Here is a 10,978-nt window from a genome sequence, read left to right as displayed (position 1 = left end):
AAGACTTTTTATCTGGAAAAATGAATTTCTGTAGATTAATGATTGTATTGATTTTAGTCAGACGATGCTACTCATACCATTTGAGGAAAATTATATTTTATGGAAATTTCAGTTACAAACCTCACTTCATCTGTGAAATAAAATAAAGATGAAATCAAGATCTAAATAAATACCAAACATCAGCTCTTATAGCAGAAAATGGACATTTGTAAATCATAAGTCATATTTCTAAGACTAGTATAGACTCAATGAACATTGGATTTAGTGGTATATTTTCATTCGAGTTGAATGTCATTTCTGCAGCAGCATGAAGTAGAATCCACAAATGCAGTCATTACAGGAAACAAATGTTGTCTCAAATGGTTTTCGGCCACTTACATTAGACGTTAACAATCAGATTTCACTCTGTCTATTATAGCTAGTGATTGCTTTGTTGACTCATACCACTGAAGACTTCATATTATGAAGGCCAGAGGCAAATTAAATCGTTTTGTAACTTTATAACCAATAAAAACAACAGCTTTTTCTTAATACTTCTGTGGTAATGCCTTTCAAATATAACACGAAGGACTTTCAGGGCTTTCTGACATTTAAAAGAACTAACAAAAACAAACATTCTCTTGTCAGAGAAAGAAAAACAACTAAAATACAAAAAAGGAGAAAAAGAGCAGCTTCAACTTTATTTTTACTGGACTCAACATCTTTTGAGAAATTCAAATCTTAAAAAATGTATTACTCCATATTCCAACACGTTCATCCTACCTGAATCCTTATATGAACAAGGGTTCCGACAGACTAGAGAATTGTTGCCAAAATCATATTTGTCCTGGTGCAACAGTACGTATGTCACTGTACGGCCCATAACGGCCGAATATATCCTTCCCCACAACAGTAAAACACAGTCGTTTATCTCCTTTACAGTCAGACACCTTGCAGGCCATAGGGAGAGGCATGGCTTTGATCACTCCGAGGCACTTCCATTCCGAAAAAGTGCAGTTTTTGTGTTCGTGGGAAACGTAAATGTAGTAGCAATCCATCTCAGCTGCGTGGGGATCTTTCCGATCAACGTTCCACGCGATGCCTAATTCTTGTGCATTTCCAATCCGAGCTAGTTTCACCACTGGCTTCTGGGGCAAGTTATGAGAGGCAGCTACAACCGGAAGCTCCTTGGGGAACGGAGTGTGCGGAAAAGGATGGAGTTTGGAGTGCCAGTCCTCCTAATAAAGAAAGGTATAACTGAAATGTTATGGCTGTTATGACATAAAACTTAGTGGTGCAGTAGCACATACAAAAGAATTGCTTACTTTTTCCGACTGTACCGGAGAAATGACACGGTGCTCCTCCGTAACACTCTGATTTTCTTCTTTTCATTTAAGAAAATGACAGTAAAAAAGACTTGTTAATATTTAGAAAAAAAGAATAACAAAAACAAACATGATAAATTCAATGGCATCATACCTTTAATGGCTTTGGGTGTCGTACTTGAGGGCTTTGATGGTTCTGGTTTTGAAGGTACCAATTTCTGCAAGGCACAGATGTGAAAACAAAACTACTAAGAAACCGTCTGAAAATGTTGCAGAATGAGAGAGAGCATGATGGCGTACCTGATCTGGTGGCTGGGTAACCGGACTCTCTTCATTCAGTCTGGCCGCTGAACCAGAGCAAAAACACATCATACAGTCAATGCAACAGCGCATTGTTTATACAGTCATTTGATTTGAATTCAAGATCAAATACCTCTGTCTTCCTCCGTAAGGTCAACAACCTGTTTCTTAGACCGCTGAAAAAAAAAAAAAAAAAGAGAACGGTTTTCCAATTTGAAGTTTATATATAAACAATTTTAATCTATTGTCTCCAGCACGGTCTGGCCATGTCATCGCAAATCACATGAGACACATTACAAATCTTATACAAGAATAAACAAGTAATGAATGACAAGACATTGAAGACAATGAAATATATAGTTACCAAACTCTGCCAGAACCCTTCCTTTGGTCTTCTCAATGTAGACACCACACAGTCATTGACTATTAGTGCAAAAACAATCATTTTAATCTGTTGAATTACAAACGTTGGACATTGTTGAAGCTAGAATACCATGATGATAATAGCAACAAGACCTGCTGATGACACTGAAGCGTTGTCAATGAAATTGCCTCCGTTGACTGAACTTCTGGTAAAAAATATTGCATGAAATTAGAATTCTGCACCACAACAAGACATTCAAAAGTGAAGTATAATTTCTGCACTTTTTTGGGCTATTTAATTGTGCATTCCCACTTCACCTTGTTTTTACATTTTATTACCCAATACTCACTTAAAAATTCATCTTTAAAAACATTTGCTAAATGTGATGTTCAGCAAATCACAAACTAATATCCACTTTCATACTGTACATTATAATGTCGTCATGCCTACATTCAATTGTATAGAATTGTATTTAGTGTAAATACTGTATTTAGTGTATTTAGAATTGCTTGATAGACACTACAACTACAACTTCCGCATTTGTCCAGGACTCCACGCAGTACGAGCGGAAACCGAGGGTAACGCGGATATGACGCAATTGACTGGCGACTCCCAGCTCCCCCCTGCTCTAACGCCCCGTTTCCTTGGTTAAAATCGCAATTTTCTCACGATTTAAAAAAAGTTGGAAACATTTGGGATATTATAAGTAATCAACTTAACAAAATATATAACACTGGCCTTGAGATTTTGGGATATTTTATAGAATTGTATTTAGTGCTTTTATTTAATAAAAAAAAAGACTTCTGCATCTCTAGCAGACAAATCAAACCTACAATGACTTAGGGCTGGTCCGAATACCATTTTTTGAGCTTCGAAGCTTCGGTAGTAATGAACATCGAATATTCGAAGCTTCGGAGAGAGGGTGCTGAACATATTTTTCTCTCTAATAAAGGCAGGAGTCTCTATGTGTGTGTCTGTCTGTCCGTTTGCATTTTGATTATTTCGAGAACCGTTAATCCAATCGACTTCACAAGGGAGTGCAGTGTCGCATTTGGTGCAATATAGATGGACACTAGTGATATTAAACACATCTTTCCCATGAACAACACAAAGTAAATACACTCGCACTTAACACACACAGGTCTGTTAACTTAAGCAATATTTTTAATAAGGTAGTCTAATATTTTAGATTAGTAGATTTAAATAAAGAAAAAAGAAATTTAAATAAAGAAAAAACAAAATTTAAATAAAGAAAACCGAAATTTAAATAAAGAAAAAAAAGAAATTTAAATAAAGAAAAACTAAATTAAAGGTACAATATGCAAGATTTTTTTGCCGCTAGAGGGCGCTACATTCCAAACAACAACAACAACAACAACAACGGCGTAGCTTGATGACGATGTGAAGGAGCGTGGAATGATGGGAACTGTCGTTTTAAACTCCACCGTGGATGTAAATCAGTCAGACGGGAATCGAAAAATCATGTTCATGGATGAGGATAAGTTCTATTTTTTATAAATGTTGCGTTTAATGACATGCTTTTTATTGTGAGGGGGCGTGGTTCAGCACGGTCTGTAATGGGAGAGAGAGAGAAACGAGCGAGACGAAAGTAGGTCAAGTGCAAATGACGAACACCTGTGTCTTATTGCAGTATTACTGGCGTGGAGAGACCGCTTATAAGCTGCGCTGGAACGAGAGAGAGAGACTGAAGAGAAAATTGGACGTAGAGAAAGAAAACCGGTGGATCCGAGCTCTCATTTTTGAACTGTTTTGTGCCGTCGCGGTTGCCATGGTGAATGCGCGTTGTGCGCGACTTTTGTTTGTTTTGTTTTATTTTAATAAAGTACGAGTCCCAGTCACGCCGATCCCTGTCTTCTTCCTTCCTGACTCTTGAACCTCAACACACTTTTATTTCATTAAAATTAATTAATCACAAGAAAGGTAAGGTTTAATACTATATTGGTTATCATAGATGTTACTGTATGTCGAATTCATTGTTGTGATAACGCTGCACAGTTTTACGTGTTCTAAACAATTGTTGTAAAAGTACATTCGAACATACCCACATCATTTGTATATTGTACATTTGTATACCCACATGTATATTGTAGTTGTACCCACACATACTGATTAATCTTTATGTATAACACATGCTATATTTATTTACATTGCCATAAACACCAGATAAACAATGTCAATAAACTAACGTTAAACACAAATCTAAAGCAATAATACTTCCCTTACATAAACATAACTATTACCAAATGCTACATTTGATTATAAAATTAAGCATGCTTTGTCGACAGAACCAGCTGCAATCGGTAAAGAATAATTGTGTTCCATAACGACTGCTCGAAACAAGCTAACGTTTGTTGCTTGATAGACACTACAACTACAACTTCCGCATTTGTCCAGGACTCCACGCAGTACGAGCGGAAACCGAGGGTAACGCGGATATGACGCAATTGACTGGCGACTCCCAGCTCCCCCCTGCTCTAACGCCCCGTTTCCTTGGTTAAAATCGCAATTTTCTCACGATTTAAAAAAAGTTGGAAACATTTGGGATATTATAAGTAATCAACTTAACAAAATATATAACACTGGCCTTGAGATTTTGGGATATTTTAATGCAAAATTCTTACATATTGTACCTTTAAGTTAAATTAAAAACGAGATTAATTTAGATTGATAATAATGGGTAAAAAGGCTAATACATTTTGTTTCTATTATTCTAATTTCCGCAATGTCAAAGCAACGCAGCTTAACCCAAAACAGAAGCTCAGGCATGCACTTCTGTCCACACACACTCCGCTGTTCTGCGCTCTAGCCAGAGAATACTCCCGTTGCAGGAACACTTTAGTAGGCCAAGAAGAAGCAAATATATTTATTAAGTATAACGAGGTTGGGTTCCTTCAACTGTCCATCCTATTAAAAATGGCTAGGCTATTTAAGATAATTGTAAAAAAGAGTATTGTATTTCGTCAGATTTTATAGTGTTGAACATATTCAAGCGCGAATGAGAACCGTTTCGAGGGGGATGCCAGGTGTGCAAAAAAAAAAAAAGAATGTCAAATTTTCAAATCGAATACCAACCCACCGAACGAATATTCGGGTCCAGCCCTACAATGACTATGTTTACATGTGCACATGACATGTAAAACTTCATTTTAAATCAAAATTTCATTATTCTGATTATTTGCTAAGAATTGTGGTTATTTTTACCACAATTATTCATACACCCCAACGCACAGGGCAGATGAACTTGCATACTGTGTTACTGGCCAAGCTCTTCCAGCGCACATGGATTTTTTTATTTTTATGACGTGCCTACAGATGTCTCTGTATCAATGTTTTCAACCATCAATATACTGCCTTATATTGATGCATGCAACATTATCAAAATTCATGAAATTCATCCAATTCATTTTAGAGCTTTTAGAGCTATGGTTTTATTTAGATTTTATTATTAAAAGTATTACTATTGTATTTAATTACTATAATGCAGTGTTGTATGAAGAAAGATGCGTCACATCTCAGATACATTTGGAGACAGTAGAGCCGAGCTCCTCGAGTTTCTGTCCATCACACTTGCGTTCTTGCAGAGAATTGTGATTGTGGTAATTCAACAATTAAGCGGATGGCTAGAATAACAAATAGCTGTAATCATTACTTTGAATGAGTCTGGTTTGTTGGCCTTGGTACACAAACATTAAGTGGCAATGAATGCCTTTCCAGTGAAGCACACTAGTTTAAAAGGCTGCAACAGCCACAAATGAAAGTGAAGGAACGCCACTCAGCATGAAGCACCTCAGGGAAAGAAAAGAAATGGAAAGGTGCCAAGACTGCAGCCTTGAATCATTGCTGAATTTAAAACAACCAACCGAAAAGCAAAAGATCCACAGGGGACCACTGAGATGATTTCACTTTGATTATTCTATTAGAATAACTTCTGATTAAACAGTAAATGGAATATTTAAGTGAAGCAGGCTCTCTGCCTCATTTTCCAAACAGAATTTGAAAAGCGTCAGCCTGCAGCATAAGTGTATTCAGTTTCTACACCAAAATGAACAACGGTTTTTACTAAATTGGTGGCATGCATGTATTATTAGTGAAGTTTGTAATATGTCTACAATACTGCAGAATACCTGGACATATTGATTATTGGTTCGGCTGGAGAGATGCATCGCTGTGGCTGGTCAGGCGGAGGACTTAAAGAAGGGGGAGACTGTTAAAAAGATTTTAAAAAAAGACAACAGTGATGGGTTATACATAAATACCTCAGCTTTATATATCCGCTTTATATATATTATAAATGTCTTTCAATTATGATAATCAAACCAAATCAATCTTTGAGTTTAGCATTTGAGTTTTGAGAAAGGCGCATTACAAATAAAATGTATTATTATTATTATTATTAATCTCATAATCTAGTTCATACCTGACTGTGAGAAATCCCTAAGGATCTGAATTTTCTGATATATGCAAATACTGCATCTCCTCTTCGCTTTATCTTCCTTACATGGGCCTGAAAACAAAAGAGGTTTGATTTGACATAGAAAATGCAAACGGTGGTTATGGCATTCAGGCCTGCAGGGCACTACAGTCAAATGGACAGTTTAAAGGGTTAGTTCACTCAAAAATGAAAATTCTGTCAGTAATTACTCACCCTCATGTTGTTCCAAACCCGTAAGACCTTCGTTCATCTTCGGAACACAAATTAAGTATAGATAATAAAGTATTCTCGTTGCTTGATATACTTAAGATTGAGCCACTGTAGTCACTTGGACTATATTAACGATCTCTTTAATACATTTTCTGGGCCAGCAAGTTTCGGTCACCTAGCAGCCTATGGAGGAGTGAGCCAGCTCTCAGATTTCATCAAAAATATCTTAATTTGTGTTCCGAAGATGCACGAAGGTCTTACGGGTTTGGAACAACATGAGGGTGAGTAATAATTACTGACAGAATTTTCATTTTTGGGTGAACTAACCCTTTAATACACATATTGTCCAAAAATGCAAATGACTGAAGTCCACAGAAACTGGCATTCTGGTCACTTACGTCCAATTTCTTGATTCTGGCATCATATTGTGGTTCACTATTCACCTCAGCGATTCTTTCCATCAAATTCTTCATCTTGAGGTCAGATTGCTCCACTGCAGTCCCAACCTTATCTGATATTATTTTTTCAACCTATCAATAAACAACAGATCACAACTGGAAGAGATGAAATGCAATTCTGACAAGTGTAAAGCAGGTTTTGCACCATTCAGAATTGAAGTAACAAAAAATATATGGATTTTTTATTAAGAACATATAAATTAGTACTATATCTTTTGCATGCTTCGTTCTGCCGCTAGGCTGATTACACTCTAACTCCCATTCCACAGATAAGGCTTAAGATAGTCCCAGACTAAAATGCATGTTTGAGCTGGTTTAACTTTAAGAAACTTGCCTTAAAATCTGTCAGTAGCATTGTTTTGTCTCAAGATGCACACCACCAGTAATGTTTTTTTTTTTTTTTTTTAATGGCCCAATTGCGTCCTTCGGATGAGACGTTAAAACGAGGTCCTGACTCTCTATGGTCATTAAAAATCTCAGGATGTCCTTCGAAAAAGAACAGGGGTTTAACCCCGTCATCCTGCCCAAATTTGCCCATTGGCCATTATGGCCTCCTAATCATCCCCATATATATACACTGATTGGCTTCATCACTCTCTCTCCTCTCCACCAATAAGCTGGCGTGTGGTGGGCTTTCTGGCACAATATGGCTGCCGTTGCATCATCCAGGTGGATGCTGCACATTGGTGGTGGTTGAGGAGATTCCCCCCCTGTAAAGCACTTTGATTACCCAGAAAAGCGCTATATAAATGTAACGAGTTATAATTATTATTAATTGAACTAAGGCCTAATCCTGACTTAGTCTAAGCCCTGTCTGTGAAACCGGGCCTAAATGTCACCACGTTTTGTGATGCTGTATTGCAACTAAAATCTTTTTGATTGCTGTTTTGTCTTTTGACTGTACTTAACTTAATAAAGATGAATGTCCATTCATTAAATAAAAAATAGAAAAAGTTCTCAGTAATTGAGAGAATAAATGCGGCTTGTGTAACTTTATACGTTTGTGTAACTGTATGGGATTTCTCAGAATTGCAATTCAGTAAATTATTCCTGTTATTCAAAATTCATAATCAACACCCTGTGAGTTGTGGCCAATTCAATATTAATTCCAGCTCATGAACTAAAAGGAGAATTTTGCACAACCGTAAATGTAAAGTACAATAAAAGTACTTTCATAAAAAAATTTGTATCTAAGTCATTATTATCGTTGAAGAATAACATCCAACGGACGTAATGTTAAAAGACAAACTTGCCTCGGACCGAGGGAGCTTGTTCGGTCTCTGCCATGTTTCCTCTTCATGTCTGCTCCTTTTCATAACTGAGATATAAAGATGTAAAGCACATTTCATTTCGAATGATTCCTGATACACATTATAATGAAAACCAAACAAATTAGAGATAGAATGAATCATTAGTTACTTACCGAACGTCAATTTAAACATTTGCACTTCGTTTGAGATTTACCAACGATTCAATCGTAGCCGTTTTATTTATCTCTTCTAATACAAGCATTTGGCTCAAAGCAGGTTATCGTAGACAATCCTATGCTTTTTACACTTCAAAATCAATGAAGGGCTTTCTATATATAAACAGCCACACTGAAGGAAACAAGCAAACCGGAAGTGACGTAACTAAACAGTATATGGCAACAAGATCGCCACTTATAAGCGCTAGCGACACTTCCAGCTGCACAAAAGGTAACGGCCTTTCCTATGAGACGAACCCAGACGCCACTGTTGCCACTGACAACTGCAGCTAACAATGATGCTAACATTTACTCCACTATCCTGGTTAGGAGTAAACGATGAAATGTCCACTCCAAATGGCTTACTAAATCTGCTGGTCTTGAAATAAAGCTTTCTATGACCATGCAGGCATATTATAACGCGTTTTCGAAACCACTGACTCTAGCGCTTGCCATACAACGCGCGTAACAAACTCCAAACAGAGCCCGCGAATGCTATCTGTGACACCGCGTGCGTTCTCTTTGAACAAAACAAACGAATAAACAATTTCAAAAACAACCCACCTGAACAGAAAGCCGAATTTGTAGTAGCCAGTTATTGTGTATTGTCCCTGTGCAGGATTTCCTGCTTCTTTAAATAATATAAGTCCCGTCACGAAAGATACTGGGCAAGCGATGCACGCTTTGTGAATGAATCGTTTTTGAGTCGGATCTTTGCAATGAATTTGTTGAACCGGTTCACAAAACCGACTGAACGATTCGTTCACGAATGTGGCTACCGAATCAGAGGATTTCACTGATGGAGCGAAAAGTAAGCTAGCCGAATGACAGAAAGAATAATCTTTTACAAATATGATTGTATGACAGTTTTATTTGTAAATTAAGTAATATAAAACGTATTTGTAAGATATTTTTAGTATTAGCCTATAATTTAAATGTAATATTTATAGCCTACACCAACACGATTTTTTATAAAAACTTAAAAAAAGAGAGCAACTTATAGGTATAACCCTAATGGCTTTATTGGACGCGGCATGGCTGAAAAGAATCACTGAGTCGGTTTTTGAACCGCTTCTTTAAAACGAACTTTAAGAAATGACCGCGGACCTTCTCTCACTTGTTGAAAATCAGCAGTGCCAATATTTTTTTTGTATTCCTTTTTACTATTGGCTGCTTATTTTTTATTTATTTGTTTATAGGTTTCGCTCAACCTACAGCATGATGTTTAGTTTAGAGGAGTTAAACTATTTTTTCTCCACCAAATTGCTTAGCTGCCTGAATGTAATCTACATTAACTGTTTCTCCTCAGTCTCACAAATTCAAGTTGGCCCCTTAAAAGCGCCACCCAGCGGCTGGAGATGTTTTTGCAGACTGTTGACGTCTCTGTCCCATGCACATGAGTTCTGTTTGAGCAGCACCACACACACATTTTACAGTGTGAGGCTTACACAGAAACATAATGAAATGTTTTCCCCTCTAAAAATACCCAATTAACAACGTCTTTGATTGAGATATAAAATATTGTAATCCTAGGGCCAACAGGCATAAACAATTCACACCGAATAAATGCTGCTATGCCACTGTGCGGGAAAGAATAATCTGTGCGGGAGAGAATAATATTTCCATTTAATGATTATGAAACTACACTCAGTGTCATTGGATCCACACTACTGAAAGGTGTAACCAAAATTTACTCAGACACCTTCAACGTTTCTCACATTATCACAGTTTATTCGCTATAGTTTAGAAAATGGTAATAAAATGTGACAATTTTCACAGTTATCAAATCAGTTGATATTTCACTGGTTTTGGCCATCCTTCTGTTAGACTGTCTCACAAATGAATTAAGTTGAATAGCTGTCAGTTGTCAGCTGTTAAATTTAAGTACACAATTAGATAATACCAATTTAGGTCAACCAATTACCAAGCAATGCTTAATTTTGATCAGTCTGTGGTGTAAAAAGGTCGCATTAGCAATTAAAGAAAAAACACTTAAGCAAAACATGGTCAGGTCAAAGTGTCTGAATAATTTAAAATAATAATTTATAAAATAATAATTTTATCAAGTTTACTGGTAGTCCACTTTATGAAGACTTTTTGGGTATAATATGTCACAGTTTACTTTATTTTGCTATCCTCACTTACGTAAATGATAAATAGTGTCCAGCACCCACTAGTAAAAAAAAATAATTTTTGGTTTGATTATAGCTAGTGCAGGGGCTACAACTAGCTACATTACCATACACTGAGACAGGCTGTCCCTGTTTATTCAGAATAGTGGTAAATCTAAATATTTTTTCCTTCCAATGACCAATACTTTATTTTCATTTTGGTTTCCCTCAAGTTTTGAATATTTGATTGCATTCTGGAATAGGCTATATCATTCCGGAAATGTACTTATTTGGTCAATCCATTGATTTTGAG

The 10,978-nt window shown here is 36.6% G+C and overlaps 1 protein-coding gene across 4 annotated transcripts; it reads right to left on the bottom strand.

Moving 5' to 3' along the window:
* Nucleotides 1-654: 654 nt before the first annotated feature.
* Nucleotides 655-9,321, bottom strand: atf7ip2 (activating transcription factor 7 interacting protein 2). 4 transcript variants are annotated; one of them, XM_084435101.1, is made up of 12 exons: nucleotides 8,513-9,321; nucleotides 8,343-8,407; nucleotides 7,030-7,161; nucleotides 6,407-6,493; nucleotides 6,114-6,193; nucleotides 2,121-2,173; nucleotides 1,969-2,027; nucleotides 1,738-1,780; nucleotides 1,605-1,651; nucleotides 1,459-1,522; nucleotides 1,305-1,363; nucleotides 655-1,217 (listed from the first exon to the last, which is right to left on the bottom strand). In XM_084435101.1, exons 1-12 carry the CDS (start codon nucleotides 8,529-8,531, stop codon nucleotides 816-818), a joined length of 1,110 nt encoding a protein of 369 aa, XP_084291227.1. In that variant the 5' UTR covers nucleotides 8,532-9,321; the 3' UTR covers nucleotides 655-815. The 4 variants fall into 4 exon arrangements, with proteins under 4 accessions (XP_084291227.1, XP_084291230.1, XP_084291229.1 ...); XM_084435104.1 differs by having other exon boundaries at nucleotides 9,119-9,321; XM_084435103.1 differs by having other exon boundaries at nucleotides 1,305-1,360; nucleotides 8,513-9,272.
* Nucleotides 9,322-10,978: the final 1,657 nt, after the last annotated feature.

Source organism: Rutilus rutilus (assembly GCF_951802725.1).
Source record: "Rutilus rutilus genome assembly, chromosome: 1".
Taxonomy (NCBI): Eukaryota; Metazoa; Chordata; class Actinopteri; order Cypriniformes; family Leuciscidae; genus Rutilus; species Rutilus rutilus.
This window is presented reverse-complemented; position numbering and strand designations above follow the sequence as displayed.

Excerpts from the sequence above, each read along its gene's own strand:
- atf7ip2 (XM_084435101.1), bottom strand. Across the intron at positions 6,494-7,029 it reads CCAGAATCAAGAAATTGGAC|GCCCATGTAAGGAAGATAAA; the intron begins GTAAGTGACCAG and ends TTTTGTTTTCAG. Across the intron at positions 1,364-1,458 it reads GACACCCAAAGCCATTAAAG|AAGAAAATCAGAGTGTTACG; the intron begins GTATGATGCCAT and ends TTAAATGAAAAG.